The 24,036-nt window shown below is 32.9% G+C and overlaps 3 protein-coding genes across 6 annotated transcripts; 1 reads left to right on the plus strand and 2 right to left on the minus strand.

The window, feature by feature from the left end:
• The first annotated feature begins 1,999 nt into the window (after positions 1-1,999).
• On the plus strand, positions 2,000-8,337 carry LOC115722499 (uncharacterized). The gene is made up of 15 exons (XM_030651721.2): positions 2,000-2,105; positions 2,287-2,383; positions 2,982-3,063; positions 3,412-3,515; positions 4,061-4,187; positions 4,702-4,796; positions 5,339-5,462; positions 5,550-5,630; positions 5,855-5,953; positions 6,298-6,456; positions 6,548-6,614; positions 6,722-6,792; positions 6,920-6,964; positions 7,342-7,518; positions 7,610-8,337. Exons 2-15 carry the CDS (start codon positions 2,346-2,348, stop codon positions 8,078-8,080), a joined length of 1,740 nt encoding a protein of 579 aa, XP_030507581.2. The 5' UTR covers positions 2,000-2,105; positions 2,287-2,345; the 3' UTR covers positions 8,081-8,337.
• A 417-nt stretch (positions 8,338-8,754) lies between these two features.
• LOC115723179 (uncharacterized) lies at positions 8,755-12,141 on the minus strand. Its single transcript, XM_030652612.2, has 2 exons — positions 9,462-12,141; positions 8,755-9,381 (listed from the first exon to the last, which is right to left on the minus strand). Exons 1-2 carry the CDS (start codon positions 11,544-11,546, stop codon positions 8,956-8,958), a joined length of 2,511 nt encoding a protein of 836 aa, XP_030508472.2. The 5' UTR covers positions 11,547-12,141; the 3' UTR covers positions 8,755-8,955.
• A 2,309-nt stretch (positions 12,142-14,450) lies between these two features.
• On the minus strand, positions 14,451-17,493 carry LOC115722830 (guanylate kinase 3, chloroplastic). Of its 4 annotated transcripts, none has more exons than XR_009684424.1 (3): positions 16,490-17,493; positions 16,177-16,371; positions 14,451-14,880 (listed from the first exon to the last, which is right to left on the minus strand). XR_009684424.1 is itself a non-coding variant. In XM_030652163.2 (2 exons), the coding sequence occupies exon 1, from the start codon at positions 17,369-17,371 to the stop codon at positions 16,505-16,507; it is 867 nt and encodes a 288-aa protein (XP_030508023.1). In that variant the 5' UTR covers positions 17,372-17,493; the 3' UTR covers positions 14,451-14,880; positions 16,490-16,504. The 4 variants fall into 4 exon arrangements, 2 of the variants coding, with proteins under 2 accessions (XP_030508023.1, XP_060959847.1); XR_009684423.1 differs by having other exon boundaries at positions 16,177-16,383; XM_030652163.2 differs by lacking the exon at positions 16,177-16,371.
• Positions 17,494-24,036: the final 6,543 nt, after the last annotated feature.

Here is a 24,036-nt window from a genome sequence, read left to right on the forward strand (position 1 = left end):
TTGATTTAATTAATATTTATTAAAATATTTTTTTTTACATAATTAACGACAAGATAAAATAAATGATTGTTATTTTATGTTTTCAACAACATTTAAAACATAAAACAATAAATTGAAAAGGAAAAATAAAAAATATTGTATGTATAAAGAATTATTTAATTTTATTTTAAATTATATTTTCTTTATAAACATCCAATCCACACCGTAAGGATTTTAAATTTTCCAATCCAATTCAATATAGTCCTTATAAATATAAATATATGCACTTTACAAATAAAATTAGATTGAATCATCAGAATTGGATTGAATTTAACATTTTGAATAACCCTACTTTATTGCTCATCAAGATCTTTACTTTTTTTTTTTAATATTAAAAAAAAAATGAATCTCTACCTTTTTTCTTTTAAATTAAAGATTCCTTTTAAAATGTATCTAGGCATTTTTATTTATTTATTTCTTTTTCTATTTCATAATAAAATAAAAGAAAAAATTGATTTATTTATTCCTTTTTCTATTTAATAATTTATTTTTGACATATCAAATTGTTTAGAATTATTAAATATTATGTAAAATTTTAATAATTACAGTATACAATGTTATAAATAAAAAAATTATAATTTTTACAAACAAAGTGAGAAACATATCGTAGCGCAACAACTAGGACTCATTTTCAAGGATTTTTTTTTTTTTTTGATACGGGTATTAGAGGAGTTTTAATAGGAATAAAAAATATTTTTATGAAGGTTACACATGGGGTGGGTATCTAGATTTCGGGGGTAGGAAATATCTACTAGGGGTGTTTAGAAAGTCATCCAATTCAATTATAATCGACTGATTCAATAGAATCGGATATCCAATCATAATTGGATAGGACCGAATGTAAATTTTAAAAAATCAATCGAATCGGATCAGATCGGTTGTTGGATGAGACATCCGATCCAATAGATAACCGAACCGATCAAATTATTATCCAGTGGTCATCTAATTATATTTATATATTTTAAAATATATCTATAATTTTATATATTTAACACATGAGATTAAGAAAAAAAAATAATCTAAAATATTAATTCTTATTTTCTTAAACGCTAATTAAATTGTCAATGCGAATAAGTTTAATTTTTTGGCGTTATTATAAGATTATGAGAATTAGGTTAGATTAAATTAATATTTATTAAGTATGTTGAATTATTAGGTTTTAAATTAATTTTTTTTTTATATATATATATTTTCTTTTTAATGAAATTAACTTAAATGGTAGCTAAAATGAATTGGATGGATTCAATCCAATAAAAAACCAGTTATTTTTTTAATTTTTTTATTGTGGGGCGAATATTTTTTAAAAAATACTGTGTACTGTGTTAAGTGTTTACTGTTGTTCTACAGTTATTTTTTTGTTGTTCCACTGTTTTTTTAGTTGTTATGTTTTGTGTTTCACTGTTGTTTTATTAAAATATAGTATTTTTAAAAAAAATTCCATGTGACAGTATTTTTGTAAAAATTATTCTAAATTCTAATATTTTTTAAGTTTTCCTTTGTTTCATTTGTTGGTTGGTTACTTTTATAAAGTATTAATTTTCACGTATTGCCAGATACCTTTAATAGTGAATAAAGTTTACTCGAACACTTAATGTGGAATTGGATGACTAATTTACATAACATTAATTAGGAAGAAAAAAAAAACAATTTTATATGGTAATACTGAAAAAATTATTTAATAAAAAATTGTTAGACAAAATATTATAATTTCTAAGAGCCGATCATGACTTGGGCCTGGACCCAGTCCAGAGAAAAAGCCCATTGGTTCAAAGTCCAACAAATTCAGAACTCAGATCAGAACAGACTGTAAACAGAGAGAAAGTGATAACACGTGTGGGAGGTCAATTCTATAACGGGACGAGTCATACACGTGTGAACGGGTCGGATCCGGAACAGAACCGGATACGGGTTCAGATATGGAAGAATATATAATATTATAAATATATATTTATATAACTAATAATACATAGTTATTGATATTAATAATTGCAAGAAAATAATTAAAAAAGATGCATAAATTAAGAGTTCCACCATTAATAATCAACCAATAAGCTAAAGCTTCTTAGGTTCGTCTTCTTCTTGTTTCTTTTCGATTTCTCTTTTTTATTTTCTATTATTGGTCTGATAAATTCTTCTTTGCCCACTAAATTTTTTCCTGGCTGTTTTGATTATATTATATAAATATATATATGTATAATTTTTTAATACTGTGTAATATTTTATGCGCTTTAAAAAACTAAAAAAAAGCCATCTTAAGAAAAGAGAGAGGTAGCAAAGTAGGAGATCACCTTCATCATTTTGAATCTATGGAGCAACTCGTCAACTTTATCATTCGGCCTCCCAGGTATATTATTCTTTGCCTTTATTTTAATGGAGAATTCGAGGCTTTTGAGTATATGTATCACGAAAATTCTGTATGGGTTTTGGTTGTTCTTTAATCATTATTGGGTCTTGGTGAAATTTTAGGATTTGGAAGTTTTTGAATTTTTGTAGCATCCATAATGGTTTTGGGTAATTTGAAGGAATTTATTTATTGGGGAGCAAGTAGAATTATGCTAGAATTCATTTTAGTGTTCTTGTGGTTGGAAATAACATATTTCTGTTTTGTGTTTTTCTTTTCTTTCTAAAACTGGTGTAGAATTATTCACGTGGGATTTGCACTTACTAGCTTCATTTTTCTCCCCCTTTGTGGAAAAGTTGAGATCTACGTAGTCTGCTTTGATTTAATCGTGTTTTTGTTTAATGTATTCTTGTGAACATATTCTATATGAAGGGTTAATTTGCTCAAATTTGATATAACTTATCACTTTGTTGATTTTTTTTCTACTTGGAATTAAAACCTGTTTTTTAACTAGAATACCTGCTGAACTTTACAATATTTGGGGATCAGAAAACTATAGCAATTGCTTAATGTGCTGACTAAAAATATTGTTGGGTTGCAGGGCTGAGTATGATCCAAAACATGATCTATTGGAACAAGAGTTTATGCTGAGGGGAAAATGGTATCAAAGAAAAGATTTGGAGGTGAGTTTAAGTGTTATGTGTAGTATTTCATTACTTATTCAAGATTTATATTTTCATGGTTGCTTCCCATGTTGTGTGTAAGTCAGATGCTATAGAAAATCAGCTGTTACTTTCAGAAATTGCCTGTAGAAAGAGTATGGTAATCCATATTAGAATATGGGGTTTCTTTCATATACAGTATTAGGGGAAATCATTAACGAGTGTTGTATTTGTGTTACGTGCTTTGGTACTGAAAGGGATTTTATCTTACTTGGGCATATAAACAAAGTATAATACAGGATTTGTTTTTATTTATTATTTTTAATGATCACTTCCTTTTCATTAGAAAGTATTTTGAATATTTTGCAGATTAAGAATTGTCGAGGAGATTTGCTTCAGTGTAGTCATTATGTGCCCATTGTAAGTCCTGAAGGGAAGCCTCTGCCCTGTGTAATATACTGCCATGGAAACAGGTAATTCCTCGATTTAAGGTTTTGATCATTCATGACTGATACAATAATGGACAAACCTCAGAGTATTTTGTCTCTAGTACTGACCCTATCATAACTGAGGAAACAAAAATCGTTTTGCTTTCTTATAATTTGGGCTATACTTACTCGTAAGTAATGGAAAATTAATGCTGCACTCCCTTGTGCCTCATTGTGAATCTGTGATACTGGTCATGACATTGTTTGCAAAGTGACTACAGCTGAATCCCTTTTTTAAGTTTACTTGTACTGCCAGAATTAAACACATGCTTTTGTGGTATGTAATTACTGTGCATACCCAATTGACTTTGACTTGCAACCTTATCACAACACTTCACAGTATCTACACAGATGTCATGATTTATGAGACCAGTGAAAAATGAATTTTCTTTTCTTTTTTTTTTTAAAAAAAACAAAATCACTTATGTAGTCAACATTTCATTGTTTATGCTTAACTTATTAATGAGCTGCCTTGTTAATATGAAAAAATTATCTTCAGTTCTTTACTAACTGATACACTATATTCACAGTGGGTGCAGGGCTGATGCCAGTGAAGCAGCTATTATTTTGCTGCCTTCAAACATTACAGTTTTCACCCTTGATTTCTCTGGGTCTGGTATATCTGGAGGAGATCACGTTACTCTTGGGTGGAATGAAGTAAGTACAGAGAAATTATCTAAAATTAAAGCCATATTACATTCATCAAGTGTCATAACTGATCATTTAGGTCTCCAATTTCTCCATTTTTACAGGACGAATGTCGTGTATGATGTTGTCTGTACTTAAATGACAATAATAGTTCAAAATTTGAAAGTATATTTTTTGTTACATCTGAATTTTTATGTAGCAGCATGCTGATCGTATCAGATGCTTCCAAAAGTATAATTATAAGTCTTTATAATGCAATTTTGTACATACTTTTTCGTGTTTATTTGTTTATTCAATATATGAGCCCCATAAAATTGTGTCTAACATGAATTGAAGCAAGAGATATAGTTTAATCAACTTAAATTTACGTAAGGTGTTTCATCACTCTTTTTCATAAGTGTAGGATCCTTTAGTAGTGAATTGCCATTTTGCATGTTGGTGTGTTCCATGATGTATTCTATTATCATAAAATGCAGATATATGACAATCTAGTTCTTTCTTTCTTCTTGTTTCTTCCTTGCAGAAGGACGATCTAAGAGCTGTGGTCGATTATTTGCGAGCAGATGGAAATGTCTCTATGATAGGCTTGTGGGGCCGGTCAATGGGTGCAGTCACTAGGTTTCAGTTTCATTCATTCACTTAGTGTTTTCCTGTAAGCTTGCATAATATAAGATGCAAACAATTAAAAATATCAAATGTTCTTGTAAAATTAAAAATCATCTTTCCATAATTGCATTGAAGATTAGCAAAGATCTTTTATTGAATGAAGATCAATTTGGCTTCTTCTTCTTCTTGTTCTTTTTTTTTTTTGGTGCCAATAGCTAGTTTTTTAAATCATTATTACCGTAGATTAACAATTGAAAGCCTTGGAAAATCGTAGACAAAATCTTAAATGTTTGATTACATGTCATGCATTATTCACCTAACATATAGGATTGATTTACTTTTCTTTCCTTTTTTCATAAACATTTCTCATATATGGAACATGTGGTTTTTTAGGAGCTATCTGTGTACTTAGCAAAGCAATTGAGTAGTCATACTAAGTTAACAAGATTTATAAAATACAGTTAAATGTGGTACCATTTCTTTTTCCTCGTTAACTTAGGCAACCTTCAATAGTTTAGGCCATTTTTACTAACAACTTCTGCTATTCTGCACAGCCTTATGTATGGAGCCGAGGATCCTTCGATTGCTGGAATGGTTCTTGATAGTCCATTTTCTGATTTGGTTGACTTGATGATGGAGCTGGTGGATACGTACAAAGTCCGTTTACCAAAGTTCACTGTAAGTATATACTTGTGTAAACTTTCAATTGTGCATCTTTTGTGAAAGGTTTCCTCAATTTTAATTTCTTTCCTCTGCTTTTTGTAGGTCAAGTTTGCAATACAATATATGCGAAGAGCTATTCAGAAAAAGGCAAAATTTGACATAACTGGTCTGAACACAATCAAGGTATTAACCTCTTAATGATTTATTTATCTATTAGGATGGAATTTCTTCTTGATTACTTTGAGATGCGTCCAAGGGAAAAATAAATGAACCTAGATGCATGTTTTTGTGCTCACTCAATTATTCAAAACATGTAATAAAAGAATAGTGTATATTGTTAATTTTTCTTTTTCTTTTTTCGTTTTTATTCTTATCAAAATGACTTGATTCGTTTTCATACTATGTAGGTAGCAAAAACATGCTTTGTTCCAGTTCTGTTTGGGCATGCTACAGATGATGATTTCATTCGGCCCCACCATTCAGATCGTATATTTGATGCTTATGTTGTAAGTTTTTTTCTTGATAGTAAGAAAAGTATAAAATAATATGCATAGAAAAATCAAAGTATACTTTCTTTTGCATGCCTTTCATATCTTGCAATTTTCTAGCCTAATTCTTCTAAACCAAACAAACCTGAAATCTCAAAATTTTCTACCAATGACCTTGTGTATCAAGTCAAAGAAACTAGCAAATTTGCATTTTGGTCGTCTCTGAGCATACATATTTTGATTGTCAGCAATAAAATTAGTAGACTTCTGTTTGTTGATGCCCACTGTCGGTTATGATTTTGGACATTTTTGGTTTGGCATTGGATGTTGTTTGGCTTGTCATTCGATGAATATTTTTGCAGGGAGACAAAAATATTATCAAATTTGAGGGAGATCACAACTCTCCAAGACCTCAATTTTACTTTGACTCTATAAATATATTTTTCCATAATGTCTTGCAACCTCCTGATGATGAGGTGGGGGAAGCATTTTTTGACTCCATGCAGGATTACTTTGGTAAGGTAAATAAAACAACATTTAATATCTGTTTTGACTTCCATATTATAATATAATATTATTTAGACAGAGGGTAGTTAATTGTTGCAATTTCAGGTTGGTTGGAGAATGACACCTCCAGTAGACCATGGCCATGACCTCAAATTTTCAAGTCCATCATCAGGCATGGACATAAAAACTTGCTGTCTCTTCTACTGTTTGCCTGCAAATATTATTACTATCTTCAATTGGAACTTCATTATTAACCTTCAATTTGTTCATTGCATGCAGAACCAACAACTGGCAGCACAGAAGACGCCATTGAGAAACTTCGTTCAAGAAGACCTATGAGTCGGACAGAGGTTAGTAGTAATTACTTAGTTTGGGATAGCTCAGATGTCAAAATGTGACAGATGTAAAAGGTTTGGAAGGCATACTACTTCATGCAGTGAAGATATACTCATTATTTTCGTTTTTGCTCCTTCCTAGGTTCCTTCGGATATTCCTTCTGACGAAAATCAATCCAAAAATAAGGTACAGTACTTGTCTGAGCAACTGTTCGTGAATTTTTGAAGTCTAGGCTGGTGTTGTGCATGATGGTATTTATTTGTTTTTAATTTTAAACATCACATGTTATTTGGATGGTTGTACAACAAAAAAAAAACAAACCTTTTTTCTGTTCTGACTTTTTTAGTACTTGTAGGTTAGAGAAAAAGGGGTAGGAATGGGTTTGACTAGAAATGTAAACTGATATGTCTGACAGCTGTAAGTTTTTTCTGTTCTGACTTTTTTAGTACTTGTAGGTTAGAGAAAAAGGGGTAGGAATGGGTTATAGGGGACAAGTTTTATGGCAAAACCTAAAATAGGACTACAATGAAAACTGAACCAAGTCTTGTAACTTGATTCTACAGGATCAAAAATGTGATGACGATCTTTGTTCTTCATCGTCCAAAATGATTAGTTTTGAGTTCACCAATGGTGATCCCTGTGGACCCCATGTTCCGACAACCATGGATGATGATCAATACGTAGAATATGAACTTGACGACTTGGCAGGTTTTCCAACTGATGTCGAAGAAGAAGAAAAGGTAAGTACACTGTTGAGTTGTAATATCTTTTAACTTAGTCCTCTGATGTGCTGCTTGTATTTGAAAATAATCTGTCTTCCAACATCTTTAGATGATCATGGAAGCAATGCTGTTGTCATTGAAAGATTTGGATATGAGACATCCTCAACCATATGGAGACGAATCACCGTCTATTGTTGGATCAGATTCTTCAAAAGATTTACAGAAAGATGTCAAACCGGGTGCTGTTTCTTTGGCAGAGAATAATGACTCGTTAAAGACAGAATCTATTTCCACTTCTGTACACCAACACGAGTCTTTGAAAGCAGAATCTACTTCAACTTCAGTAACCAAGATTCATGTTTCTGATCCCAAGCATAAAACTCCTGCCAAAGAATCCGGAAGCTCGGGACAGCCTACTCAAAAAGTTGCCTCATCAAGCACCCAAAGCGCACCAGAAACTGATTTGTCAGCAAATACAAAAGCCACATTAACTGTTGAACGAAATCCTGCAAGCAATGTCATGGATGGTTTGATTCGTCGTTGGGATTTCAGCTTCTTTCGAAACAATCAAAGTAGATAGAGATTTTCATTTTCATTTTTTTTAAAGATGTTTTGTTACTTCTAGCAAACAATATATTGCATTTGTTTTGTAATTAAGAAAAGTTTCTGGAGCTGTAGTTTGTAGGGTGCTTGCCCAAATAGAAAGAGGGGAAAAAAAAGAAGAAAAAAGTGGTAAAGGAAAGGGGTTTTTTTTTTTTTAATTTTTTTTTTGTGAATGTGTGTAAACAAAGTTAGCATATCTGGTTTCGATTAATTCACTTTCATTTCTCATTATTTTATTCAATCTAAATGCATGGTTTGGTTTGCCACTATCTATTGCGACTTTTAAAGTATGCAATACTAATATACTTAACACAGATATGTTTTATGTAACATTTCAGATTGATGGTATTGAATTTATTTTTTCGCAAAGTCAGATTGATGGAATTGATTAAAGGCTTGTTTGGAACATCACATAAATTAGTGCACTTCCCACTCAAATCACATTTCAGAGCTCACTTAAACTATTTTCTTCTTTAGGCATAGGTTACAAATGGATGACTATGAAGTATCATACTTAATGGTCTAAGGATTAGCTTAAAACCATTCCTTCACAAAAAATCTTAATCTCTTGAGATATAATTTGCTTGAGGAATGTTAGTTATATGGAATTAGTATTCTATGATTACTTTCTCTTAGAAGAAAATAGAAAACTTTTAACAATAAATTCAATCATTCGTATTAATTGGTATGTAATAATGTACTTTTCATCAAAGAAAATTGAAAAAGAATCTAGAGACAATATTGGTATACAAGGCTTATTTACAGATTATTACATCTAGTCCGGGGCAATTTGAGACCAGAAGGAATGACATGAATACAAACTTCATTTCTTTTTATATATATATTTATATATTATTCTTCCATTAGCAAATTCAATGCAGTCTCAACCAAAGAATGAATAGTTGTGCTATGGCGGCTCATTCCAACAGTACCTGAGAACATATTAAAGCTCTCAAGCTCTGCAGTGGTCTCCAAGACACTCTCCAACTCCTTCTCCAACCCCAAATCATTGAAGATTCTTATGTTTGATGCTTTATTTGTCATCATCCAAATGGCCAATTCAATGGCAAACCTCCTTATTCTTGGAATTTTAATATGGGGTTTTTGGTACTTCTTCAGAATTTGAACTAAAGCATAAGCTAATTCAGCTTCAGTTATCCCAGCTCTCTCAAACATTTGACTTGATTCTTGTGAATCCATGAATTTGAAAACATGTGCTGCTAGTCCAACCATTACTTCCTGTAGTTTGTTCTCTCCTGACATGATTGCTTGAATCACCTGAAATAAGCACCAAAATGATTAGTATTTACATGTCAAAATTATAACCCAAATGATATAAGATTGAGAAAAACACTTACTGTAGGTGCTGCAGCAGTGATGCCCTTGAGCTGTTTGAAGCTGTTTTCTCCACTATAAGTGCACAAGTTTCTCAAAATTCTAGCAGCATTAACTCGCAGCAAGGGAAGTTCCAAAGCTTGAACAAGCCTATCAAGTATATCCAACTTTAACATACGATGACAATTGTTTTTGCTTTCCAATGCCAACATAGCTAGAGCTTCACCAGCTGCAGTTCTCACTTGGTCATATTTCTGAGACAGTCCTTCTTTGAAGAAGATATTGAACAACCCTTTAAGAACTCCACCTGTACCCCCAATCCTTTCGGTTGCATCTTCTTCCAATGCCAGGCTAGTTAAGATTTCTATCCCAAGTTGTTGCAACATTGGTTGTTTCTCTCCATACCTTAGAATATCTCTGATGTTGCTGACTGTGAATATTACCTCAGAAATCTCTCTCCTTAGAAGTTTCCCTGTGGTTCCTGTTGTGCTCCCCAACCTCTTCACTACTTGCAAGGATCGTTTCACTGTCAAAATCTGGGATGCTGCAGCATTGTCATTCTTCAGCAACCACTCTTCAGCATGTGTAAAATCAATGATCTTCGGTAAGAGACCTCTTGTGTTTCCAATCTTGCCACAGATGTCATGGTCACGAGCAAGCTTTTTCAAGATGAGAAGTCCCAAGTGATTGAACTTCCAAAACTCATAGTTTGGATGGTCACAGATGATGTTTCTTTCACCAATCTCATCAGCTGCACCACCTGAACTTCGGTTGGTTTGTAGCAGAGATGATATTGATTCCATTGCACCAGGAATCCCAGCCACTCGAAGCGAGTTTTGCTTCTTTCCTGCAAGCTTTGACAAAACCTCAGCAGCATATTTTCTGCTCTCTTCTTCCTGTGGATCACTCCAATTCAACATCTCAACTAGTTTTTCAATAACTGGAAAGTTCAATCCAATCTTCTGCAAGGTGTCATCAGAGAAGCGTGGATTCAGCGAAAATTGGCGAAGAATTCTCGCCCCAATGAGCTGCTCATCAGGGGAATTAGAAGCCAGAAGATCCATGGCAAAAGTGACCATGTCCATCTTCAAGCCATCAAATATGCTTCCATTAACACATCTCGAATAGGCATCATAGAAGAACCTTCTGATTGAAACCATACCAGAAGCTCCTCCCAATTCACTCTCTTTGTTCACCTCATCAAGCAGCTTGCAGTAAGTGACCTTCCACTCCCAATAAGCTTTCTCCATTAGAAACAACAGAGCTTCAGCCAAGGCCAAGGCATAGAAAATAGTAAGAGCAGCCTTTCTATTCTTCTTGTCAGTGTCTCCTTTAGCCACATCCCCATAGTTGTGTTTGATGAGTTTCATTGCTGAGAGAACAACACAAGCTGTTGCTGACAAAACTTGAAGCCAATAAAGAAGCTTACTGATGTGTTTTGTAACAAAAACCCATCTGGCATATGGCAATAGAGGCACCTCTGAGCTTGTCCATCTCCGAGTTGGTTTTCTTTGGCAATCCCAATTCTGTGCATTAGCTACACCACCAGTTCCTGCTATATCTCTACTGCATTGCCTGCTTTTCCCTGCTACAAAAAAGGGACTGAAAACTGTTTTGATGTTCCCAATCAGGAAACTCGAGCTGGACTTCAAAGCGCGAAAGCTGTTGATTCCAGCATCAGTTATGGACCATGTTGCCTGGTGTTGCCACTCAAGCTCGTGACTCCTGCTAAATATTCTAGCTCCTTCAATCAACAATATGATTGTTATGAGCCAAAAATCAGTCTTGTCCAAAGTAATGGCAAAACCACCAAGAAGAACAACTGTTGCCCAGATAAAACCAAGTGTTCCAAGGCCAGTTGCTGCTTTTTCAAGAACAGCAAGCCGAAGAGCAAAGAGGGTAAGCTTCTTTTCTGGTGCTCTTACTGTTTTTGTTAAGGCTGCAGAGCCAGAATTTGCATTGCTACTATTGTCCCTTTTCTCTATACTATTTTGAGGCTCAAACATTGTTGTGACTGGACTAATGTTATCACTCAGCCTGTTGAGGTCTGATATCTGGAGGTGAATGCTTCTTCCTCCACCACCCTCCTCAGAATCCCAACGATTCATATTTTCTTATGTTCTTTTTTAATGGTATGTTGGAGTTTGGAGATAGTGTTAGAACATTTAGAGTTATATAAATGAGAGTTTGAGATATGTGGGAAGACAACAAAGGTCTGAATTGGTCTAACTACTAACGTAGAGGAAACCCAACTTGGGTGGCACGTTTCTTTTGCGGCAATTGTCTTAGTTAGGGAAGAGTAACGTTTTTATTGCTTCTATTTCTGTCATTTTTTTTCTTCTTCTAAAAAGTGTTAGTTATGTTGTGATTTTAGCTAGTTTATAACTTTTAAAGCTCATTAAATTACTCATACAAAAAGGCACAATAGCCTACTTTTCATTTTCATTTCTTACCTCAATTTCACATTTCTTCACTTTATCTTAAATCAAAGGGTGTACTGTGGACCCTTTCTCTGCCTGCCCCAGCTGGAATATAGCTTTTTTTATTCATCAAATATACTTTTGTATTGTGACTTTAACATTTTCTTTCAGAAAAGGAAAAGGGAATCTCATCTTCTTTCTTGTCAATTTCCAAGTACAAGAGTCCTCTTCTTTGAGACATTGACTTTCATAAACCCCAACTGTTTTCTATAATTAATTAACTATATTCCCCTCTTTCATTCTTTATTTCCTTAATGAGAACTAACTACACTTGAAATATGTTTCAATGGTTTAACATAGGGGTTTATATCATTTTGTGTAACTATGCTTTTTTAGTATCATTTTGGACCATCCATTTCAAACAATTACAAATGAAACTGTCAATATTGTTAAGAAAAAAAATAATAAAATAAAAATTAGTATCTTCTAGTATTAGCTCCAATTTAGTCGACAATATACTCAAAAATGATCTAAAATTTTTTGGTATCATATTTTTGTTATTTCAAAATGGTTTTTTGTTAGTAAATTGTTTGTGGTTGAGAGTCTAAACTGGTATTTTAAAAAAAGATAAACTTTAAAATATGATAGAGAAACTATGTTGAATAATAATAACAAGAATAAGAATGATACCATGATGCCCGGAAATGGTGTTTTTCATTTCATGTTTTGATGGATTAATATTACACTATTACTATATCTCATACAAAATGAAGAAATTACTATTAGCTTAATTAGTGGTTTGGTTTCATAAAAAAAAATATTTTCTTAAAACGTGTAATCTTGCATTTTAGTTGGATGATGCTTAAAGGAGATTGGTGACAAGAGTGTTTAATTGTGTTAAGCTAAAGCTTTAAATGGGTCCCAATCCCAAACTCATAGTAGCTTATCCCTTTTAAGCATTGAGTACACGAAAGAGAACTATCTTATTATGTAAAGAACTCATCACAAGAAGGATCAGGGATTTTAGGCGTCCAAATCAGGCCGTACACGTGGCAGACGATGATGATCAACATAAGTTGGTTGACCAAATTCGGCCTCTATAGAATTGATGTCGTTTCATTGCCCTTATGCTCTTCCAATCCAATATATCAAATAATACAAATGTACAATTAACAACTTTAATAAAGAGTTCGATCAATAATTAATGGTTTTGTTTTGTGTTGTATAAATATGACATGTTACAACCAAAATGTGACATGTCAATTACATGCACTTCATCATTTATGTTAAAGAAATCAATATCTTATAGAAAACTCTTTTAACTGTTTGCCAAATATAAGATATAAACTTATAACCTTTACTCTGATGAAATTATAGTCATATATATGTTAATAAGATTTTTATTTAAAATCTCAAAATATTCTTAAGTTCATTTTGACAAATTATAATTATTTTTTTGTAGCCTTTGTAACTAATTTAGGTGAAGGGGGATTTGATTGATTGTTAAATCATATTAGGGTAAATTGTGTCATAAATACTTAATGTTTCAGATTTTATACACTTAAATACCTAATGTTTATTTTTGGAGGTAAAAATACCTAATGTTACAATTCTCTTCACCGTTACTACCACTTCCGTTAACTTATCATAAATATAGACACGTGGAGGTCTCAAATGCATTACATTTATTTATTTTATTTTAAAATTTAATATACTTAATATAAAAAACTAAATACTACTTGTTTAAAATAATAATAAAAAAAAGATGCAATACTAAATTACCATAACTGAGTGAACCGGTGCAGTATATGGAACATGATTATCGAATTGAAGTGCCAATATCATGTGAAAATTGTTACGAGAACTGTTTTTTTTTTTTTGAATAAGTAACATTTTACTTCTGATATTAAGAATATTAAGTTTTAAAATAAAATAAAAATAAATGTAACGCATCTGAACCCTCCACGTGTCTATATTTATGAATTAACGGAAATAGTAGTAACAGTATAACAAAATTGTAACATTAGGTATTTTTGCCTCCAAAAATAAACATTAAGTATTTAAGTGTATAAAATCTAAAACATTATGTATTTATGCTGCAATTTATCCATCATAATAATAACAAAAAGTAAATAAATCATAGTAAAAGAGTATATGAGGGCAGGTCTTTATTAGCATTAATACTTCTTCAAAATGTCTAATTTAATGTGATCAAGTAAAACATCTTCAATCAATGAATTTAATTAAAATAAATTTATCTTTCATACTGGAGAAAAAACCCAAATCCATATACAGGATACAAACCTAAAATGATTGTTTTATTTTTCCCCATGATCAAAATAAAAAACTCTTTTAAAAAGAGTTGCTTGTACTAATGCACTTTCTCAGGCCTGTAAGATAGTAAAATTAGGCTTTCATCAATGTTTGATTTGAAGCTTTTAAAGTAACCTCAGGCCTGAAAAATGGTAACCAATTTTTGCATTCTCAGTGCACCCCCAGATAATTAATTTCTCATATGGTACTTTAAAATGTGAATTCAAAGCTGCATAAGGTATATGTAATGTCATAATTAGAAAGCAAAAAGGAGCTGAATTTAATAGGGGCAAGCCAAGTAATGCTCAACATTCATCAAAGAGGTATCTTGGTACCTTGTAGAAAAATTAACAAGCTATTTTATATGATATCAAACAAAAAAGTGAAAACTAATTTCATAAAATTGCTACATCCTATTATAGATTCCAAAGAATATCAGTATGAACTTTTACATTTGAGCCCTGAAGTTGCTCTGAACACAAGAAGGATCACTATGCAATTATCAAATTTCTATGATGTCCCTTTTGATATCATCATCTGTATGACTGGGGATTTACAATGTAGACAACAAATCTGTTTCCATGGCATCTAATGACCGAAAAAATACCAGAAGCAAAAACATGTATAGTTGATGATTGTTTTCACACAACTTGGAAATGGGGTACAAAAAACTAAGCTTGTAATTTTTTTTTCTTGCAGCCATGATCACCTGCAAGAGGAATAAAAATGTTGTAGCAGCATGTATGGCAGAGCGCAAAAATAAACACTCGACTTGACAAAGAATCCAAGCATTTTTAAAAGGGAGCAGAGAACCCCATTATTTGCATCTGATTACCAAAAGAAAAGGCAGACAGCTAGAGGAATTTAGAAATCCCTAGAGCAACCAGTACTATCTATCAGTGAAATTTTATGTCTACAACCGATGCAACTTAGTCACAGATAAAGAATTAAATAAAAAAAAAGGTAACCAACTTATTGTGCATGAGTTTCCGGAAACAATTAAAAAGATCATCATTTCCATCTTCCAATCAGTCAAATTTTAGCTCAGAAATGAAACTGATGTAAGATGCTGACGTGGAGGGAAATATAAGGGGAGTTAGAGATTGTTTTAGGCTGTGTGGAAGTTGGATTTTGGTGTGCAAAGAAAAAGGTAAAGAAAATGTTGGGAAAAAAAGTGTAGAGTATAAAAAAATTAGTATGGAAAATTTTGTTGAATCAACTTTTTTTCCAAACAATTCCTCTTTCCATACCAAACATGAGAACTTTTTTTTCCTACATTTTTCTTACCTATTTTTTTCCTCACCAAAATTCAACTTCCACACATAGCCTTAGGGGTTTCGCAATTTTGGGAAATATGAGGAACCAGGCCCTCGAAGTCCTGTGAGAATTGGTTGCACATTCTTGAAAGTTGAATCTTTCTATTCCTCAAAGTCTTGTGGGAATTAGTTGCGTATTCTTGAATCTTTGTGTTCCTCAGAGTCCTGTGGGAATTGGTTGTGTATTCTTGAATCTTTGTGTCTTAATTCTTGTCAATAAAGTTGCCGTACTGTTCTATTCCTATGTGTTCTCTGCTGGTGTTTGTGTGTGCCTATCAGAAACTCAAAACAACTAAGAACCTGTTCTGTAAACTTAAATATAACTAATAGGAATGCCGCTTGCCCTGAGAACAAAGGTAAGAATGCAAAAACTACTAATGTTAGGCAGGTTAATTTTTCCAAATGAGTATTGCTATAAGGTATCTTAACTCCACCTTAGGGGCTGTGTTTGATATCATTTCATGGGAATAGGCTTAAACACAGGTTGGACTTCATAGTCCCTTTCCCGAGTAAGGAAAACGGTATACCAAACAGCCCCTTAAGGTGTCCAAGCCCAACTCCAACAGCATCACATGAGGTGGCATCTTAAGAGAGTTGAGTTTAATTATTATAAATATTTAAAATGCATTTGAAACTCCCTAAACAGCTGTGTTCACTTGAACTCTCAACAAAAACTGTGCTGACCTTACCTGAACTGAACTGAACTTCTTTATTAGCAACAAGAGAATTCCACTAGAAACTTTCCACAACAGGCAAATGGAAGTCATGAGATAACCAAATAAAACAGAATAATATTTCCTTCCTCTCCAAGCAGCTAAATGTGCATTGCCAAAAACATTGATAACTTAAAGCACTGAGTTTTCCCTCAGATTCATATCATTTAACTGAAACGCAAACTAAATTGCATATCATTTGAATCTTACACAGAAACTTCCTCATAAAATAATTTCATTCATTCAAATCAAAGGAAAACATTTCAGCCAAAACTTAATTCACAGTTACCTCCAACGAACCAAATCATATGACAACATTCCTCTGGCGGACCTTAGCTTTCTCAGCATCAATAATGGACTCCATCAACTTAACCGCATTATCCAACTTCCCTTCAGCATTCACAACCACATAATCAAAATTCTTAACATGCTTGATCTCCTCCCTAGCCGTAGCAACTCTCACAAGAAGTGCTTCTTTAGTCTCAGTCTTCCTACCAATCAACCTCTCCACGAGCTTCACTTCACTCTCGGCCATCACAAACACGAAAACCGCAGACTGCCCAAAAATCCCCCTCAAAGTTTCAGCACCCTGAATATCAACTCTCAGCACAATATCATAACCTTTAGCCATGAACTCTCTTATCTGCTGTTTAGGAATACCCTTATAATCACCATAAACAAGAGCATACTCCAAAAGCTCATCCCTTTCCACCATACCCAAAAACTCATCTTTGCTAACAAAGTAGTAATCTTTCCCATGAACCTCGCCGGGTCTCATATCTCGGCTCGTCGCCGTAACCACAAAGTGAAGACCTTGACGGGTTTCCCTCAGTTTCTTGATCACAGCGTCCTTGCCCACACCACTGGGCCCGCTCACGACGATGATGAGAGGGTTTGGGTTAGGCCATAATGGGAAGGGGCTGAAACCCGAACCAAGAGAGGTCTCTAAAGCGCGTAAAAGCTCGGTGGGGTCGGCTTTCTCGACTTCCGGAATGGGAACCGAAATGGGTCTTCGGGCATCGCTCATTTGAGAGGAGAACCGGCGAGTCTCTGAAAATTGCGAAATGGGTTTGAGGCTTTGGATTGGAGAAATGGGTTTCAATGGTTTTGGGCGAAGGATTTGGAGTTGGGGATGAAGTTGGAGAGAATTGCAGAGAACTCTGCGAAACATTTGAGAGAGTGAGGAGGTGCACTATATGCGGATGAGGAAGCGGGACATGGAATCGGAACCCTGGCCTATGTAGTATGTATGTACTCCAAAGATTTACCCTCAGCTCTGTTCGCCCCTAAAATAATGGAAAGTTTTAAATATTTTAGGGTAAGTTTAAAGTACACTCGGATTGTTCTACTTTAGGTATGTAGAAACTTTTTACTCTAATTTAATTTTTATAATAGTTTAAATTTAAATATTAGGCTAATTAGATTTTTGTCATCTAAACTTTAATATGTTAACTTTAATATGTATTAAATTATGTTCACTGAACTTTTTTGGTTGTTAAAAATTTTCCCTGAATTATTAAGATTGTTAGATTTAAAGATTTTTATCTGATTCATTCAATTTTACTATCTTAGTGATTGTTTATGTACTAAACCATGCTCCCCAGATTTTGATATCTACCAAATCATGTTCCTCGAACTTTTACATGCATTAAATCATGTCTCCTAAACTTTTTTCCATATTAGACTTTTTTTACTAAAATTGGACAAAAGTATTTAAATCCAACAATTTCAATAATCCAGGTGGCATTTTTAACGACCTTAAAAGTTCAAGCAGCATGATTTGGTACATGTTAAAATTTGGGGGTAAAAATCCTAATTAGCCTAAATGGCACTTGTTGCTCACTTTGATGGCTAATTAAGACTCTTTTAGGAAAATAATGACAATTGTTGCTCACTTTGATCTTGAGTTACATTAAATAGATGTTAAAATAACGTTTCTCAATGGCAACATTGATGAGTCAATTTATATGGAAAAACCAGAAAATTTTGTGTGTGGTGACCTAGAGAAAATAGTTTGTAAATTAAAAAAAAATCTATTTGTGGACTCAAGCAAGTTTCCCGACAATAGTATTACAAATTTTATCAAGTGATTCTCTTATTTAGTTTTGAGATGAATGATGTTGACGATTGTGTGTATCACAAGTTTAGTGGGAATAAGTGCATATTTCTAATTCTATGTGTCGATAACATATTGTTTACCACTAATGATATAGGCTTATAGGCTTATTGCACAAAACCAAGAGATTTCTTTTTGAGCATTTTGAGATGAAAGATCTCGATGACGCCTCTTTAATTTGTTTTAAAAATTCAAATACATCGAGACAGTTCTCAGGGTATTCTTTGTTGGAATTATATTTATCCAGGATCTTAGATCTACTCACAAGTATGTTGATTTAACAACCTAATATTGAACTTCTAAAACGATGAACTAAACACATAAAAGTTAAGAATAACTTACAGTGATGGCAGCGGAATTAATGTCTCCTTCCACTCAAATCTCTAACCCTTGATTCCTATCTGTAGCAGAGTATAATCAAGATCTGAGCCCGAAAGTTCTTCAGTTGGATGTGATCCTTCACAATCTTCCAAACTATGATGAGGTACTGAGTGATGTGTGTGGGCACTTCTCTCTCACTAGGAATTTCGGAATTCTCTCTTGTTTTTCTCTCTTGATTTCGTGTGACACAAAGCAAAGCAAAGCTTGCCCAAACCTTATCAAGAGTAGAGAGAGGGGCGGCTATAAATAGGAAAAGGGAAGGGCACAACTTTCCAAATAGACAGTTTCCTCTTTTACTGTGTAATTGAATAACTGCATTATTTAGTGTGATCCACCACTTTCCTATTTAGGGTAGGCTTTGATTAGCAATTATATGGCAATTTAAATTGAAAATAATAATTGGGAAACATGCAAGCATGTGGCCGGCCATGGTGTGTATGGGCCTCACATGAATTTTGCAGTTTCCTCAATTTTATTTCTATTTCTCCAAAAATACCATTTTTCTAATTCTAATCATTTAAATGCCAAAACTAATTATTTAATAACTAAAATAGATTATTAAATAATATTGCCATTTAAAATAATTATTAATTAGACATGCAAAGTCTCTTAATTAATAATTAAACCTAGAAACCCTCCTAATTACAATTTCATCCTTAAACTGTGAGAATTCACAAATTAGACATAGTCTAACTTTTAGAATTATAATTGATTAATCATAAATCAATTACAGAGTCTTACAAACAGTATAGTCTCAACTAGAATGGGGACCATGGATCTATATGCTGAGCTTCCAATAAGTTGAACCGATTTACCAAGTAAATCCCTAACTTATTAATTCCTCGTTGAATCCACTCTTAGAACTTGGAATTGCACTCTCAGACTTATATAGAGCATATCATATGTTTCACGATATCAATATGCTATCTCATTTAACCATTGTTATAATCTTAATGTGATTTAGAGATCCTCTATATAGATGATTTACATCGAGATGGGACCAATTTACCGTTTACACCCCTCAATGTATTTTGCCCCTTTGAACACTTAGTTACCTGTAAATGATGTTTTAGTAATCTGATATACAGTCACTGAAACAAGAGCTCATCCATTTACTTTTATTTAACTAAGCTCAAAAGGAATCATCACTTTACTTCTATACACCAGTAGAAGCTATAGATTTCCATATTTATGTTTATCACTCCCACTCAGTTATGCTATCATGTTCCCAAAATATATGTATTATCCTGACCCAGAGGTAGGCTTAACTAATAAATCAAAGAACAAGAATAGCACTCCTGAGATTGAGCCTAAGCATATCAGGATTTAGATTCTCTTAATCTAAGATCAACTTCTGACATTGACTTGGAAAGATACAACGGTAAGTTTACAATATCTTTGACCAAGTTCAATATCGGTCCAGTCCAATGCATGCTCCATACATTCGAAACCAGTATACTTTGCCAATGTTTTGGAAAGAACATAACACTTACTCCAAGTGTAAGTATACTTCATCGTTGATTATCACATCAGTGTAAATCCAAAACACTGATGAACAGGGACCAAATCTTTTGAATCATATAATCACAATCACATTCCACTGTACTGACAATACTGTAATTGTGAATAACTATATGTTCTGGATTTAACTGATTTTGTGCATATATCAAATATATATATATTAAACCATAAACATGTAACATACATGTAATCATGATTCACTTCAAAATTCTAAATTGATAACTAATCAGATTGTAATGGGTTTTATTTAGGGCATAAAACCCAACAAACTCCCACTTGCACTAACATAAAACAAGTTGTACATTACAATCAATCTTTTACCTCGATCCTCTGATCAATTGTAGTATACTTGAATCCACCCATATATCTGGAACCAGGTTCATAAAACTTATGAAACCTCCTTAACTATATGCTTTACTCATTAAGGGATACTGAAATCCTTACTGCCCATTAAGTACATCTGAACAAACAGAAGATATATCTCTCAAATTTTAAAATTTGGAATTGAGATAATGCAGTGTAGAATTTTCTTCAGTAAAATAACTTTCTGGTAATTTCGAATTTACAAAGTTATATCTTCTCTGATGAAGCTTGAATTATTATAGATGGGTTTTTAACACTCTTCTATAATGATTCCTCCACCCCCAGAGTAACCACCATCTCACAATTCTTAATGAGTCGGTGTGGATATAGCGATCACTAATGCATAGTTCCTTAATAACATATACGTCACTTTTATAAATCTTTCTTGATTGTCCCCTAATGTTCCCCATTTGATTACATCTCAGATGGCTCCCACTCAATAGCAGATGTCTGGTTAGAAACTTTTAACCTTCTACTATTGTTTCTGGGAATATCTCATTGTGACTTATTATCTTAATCTGAAACTATAAGTTTCTCTAAGACTAAGTCAACAAAATAGCAGTCTAGTATTTGAAGTGTAAAATACTTGCTAGAGATTTAAGCAATCAAAACAAGATACCATAAAATGTTATGAGGAATAGACATCTTGAATCAAGTCTTTCGAATAGACTATGCAAGAATTCTTCTATCTTACTCTCATAATTCTGATAAGTTATTTCTATCCATGTGAATGGTTAGACTTGTTTTTATCAGAGGTGTTCTTAAGTTCCTATCACAATTATCAACCAAACGAAGATGGGTAAAGAATTTTAATATTCTCCCACTCAACTAAGGTAATGTGATACATTATCAAAGAACTTTCAATGGTATCAATAACTATTACAACAGTAAATTTAAACTGGAACATATAATCAAGATCAAGGATTTATTCTGATAATAGCTAATTTATTATATTATTTCCATGTTTAACATTATGTGTCACAAAGGGTACTGTAGAATAAAGTCCACCCCTAAGTTTATAGAGATTAAGATCCACCCCTAAAAGTTGTAAATCTCTGTGTGTGATAGAGAGTCTGTGGAGTTGAATATAATCCAGAGTTCATTATATATAAAAGATCGTTTGAACTGCATATTATTCTTAACTTTTCTCCACCCCTATCAGATCAAAAGATCCTTTTATTAAACAAATTCTCAAATAATTGTTTTGGAACTAACAATTATTCATAAACATAGAAATAATTTCTAATGTTTATGTAGTAATAACTCTGTAAGGAGTTTAAATACCTTTAGAATTTGTATCAATAATAAAAATACTTACACATACAAACATAATAAATATAACAATTGGTAATAAATAAGATAAAGTACTGAAGCTCAACTCATAAATTGCAATTTATTTAAGAAAATAAAAATTATTTGCAATATTATGAGAACCAAACAGGGAATAAAATCCCAAAACTTGAAATCCAAATTGTTTGAAAAACTAAACAATTAATTCAAAAAAAATTGAGCTTCTTCTTTATCGTAGACGATCTCCATCCACCATCCAGCTTTCTAATCTAACTCGCTAAGACAGCATCCGAGTTTAAGAAGCTTGAGCTATAAGAAGAATAATAAACAAGGTTAGTAGTCCAGAATTAATAATCCAAAAGGATAATAATTCACTAGAAACTCATCAATTTATAAAGAAAATACCTTGTTTCTTTGCGAGATACTTAGGACATTGGGATTTCCAATGGCCTTTCTCATTGTAGTAGAAACACTTTCCTTTTAGTGTATCACCAGAAGCTCCAGCCTTTTTGTTCTTAGCTGCTTTCGCAGCTTGAGCTCGCTTCTTGGCATTTTTCCACTTCTTCTTATGATTGGATTTGGAAGTAGAAGCAACATGTGCCTCAAGATTACTCGTCTTATTACCATTTCCAGAATTCCGAGGTTTATTCCCTCTTTTCTTGGGACCTCCAATCAAATTTTCATATGTCTGAAGGTCATTGACTAAAGTATGAAAGTCTTGTTCCTTCTTATTCATGACATAATTTGATGTGTAGGGCAGAAAATCTGGAGTCAGACTATTCAAGATGAGACTCACTTGAGTAGTCTGATCCATTTCGACACCATGATTACGGGCTTCCCGGAAATAACTAGCCATCTGGAGTAGGTGATCACGCACATTCGATGGGGTTCCATCGCAGGTGCGTTGATGAATTTCTTAGTCGCGTCAAAACGAGACTTGGATAGATGCCATACCGAATAGCTCGATTAAGCTGCGTCATGATTTGCAGCCATGACAGTGTTTGCAAACCTTGTTTTCAAGGTGTCAACCATGCTGGAAAGCATGAAGTAACGAGCTTTATTGTTAGCATTCTGCCAACGCTCGAACTTCTCTTTCACAGTTTTGGTTGCATTGTCACCTGGCTGCTCAGGGGACGGCTCAGTCAACACAAACAAGGCACTTTCACCTATGAGAGCAATATTAATGTTCTCTCTCCACTTTGGGAAGTTAGACCCATTTAGCTTATTTTCAGTTAAGAGTGACAACATGGGATTCGACATTGCAATTCAGGATACTACAAGATAACACATAGATATCAATTATGGTTTATCACAAAATCTTATTCAGAAATTATTAGCACACAACAAGTAGGAATGACTAGAGAAAATACAAAAAGAAATTCAATCCTAAATAATTTCCAAGGTTTTCAACAAACTGATATCAGTGTCCCGTTTAGGCGAGAGTCAAAGCTATCATCCATTGAATAGAGTTGTCAGCTCATCTAAAATGGCAAACATTCTAGCAACCTTTTATTCGATCAAAAAGAGAATCTGACGTTGTCCCGTTTAGGCGAGAGTCAAGGTCATTCCTATTTCATGAGCTTCTACCATTGTTTCATACGTTTGTAAGTCTTATACAGTAGCCACCATTAGGGTGATCAATACCAATATAAAACATTTACAAACATACTTATCTTTCGAGATTAAACGACGCTAACTTGCTAATGAACGTTCCTCCATTAGGGAGGATTACTCACTAAAACAATAGCTATGTAAAACCAACAATGGAGATCGAATATCTTAAAATAATAAAGCTCATTATTTAAAATTGTATTTTCTTCTATTATTTATTTATTTTAAATCCATATATATATTTGTTAAATTTTAAATTTAGAATAGAATCTAAATAAAATTTAATTTAATATCTGTAAAATTAAACTTAGATGGTTAAGAAAATAAAATAAATTATTTCCATCTTAGTATTAATTTTCCAACAAATATTAAGAAAATTACTTAATTTAAGTTGTATTAATTTAAATTAATTTGCAACTCAAACTAAAATTTTCTATATATATATATTGTATTTCCAAAAATATACAATTTTCGAAATACATTAAAATAAATCAAACTTTACTTAGAAAAAATACTACAAGCAAAAATATTATCTATCTAGATTTTCTTGACTG

This window comes from Cannabis sativa, chromosome 9 (assembly GCF_029168945.1).
Source record: "Cannabis sativa cultivar Pink pepper isolate KNU-18-1 chromosome 9, ASM2916894v1, whole genome shotgun sequence".
Lineage (NCBI taxonomy): Eukaryota > Viridiplantae > Streptophyta > Magnoliopsida > Rosales > Cannabaceae > Cannabis > Cannabis sativa.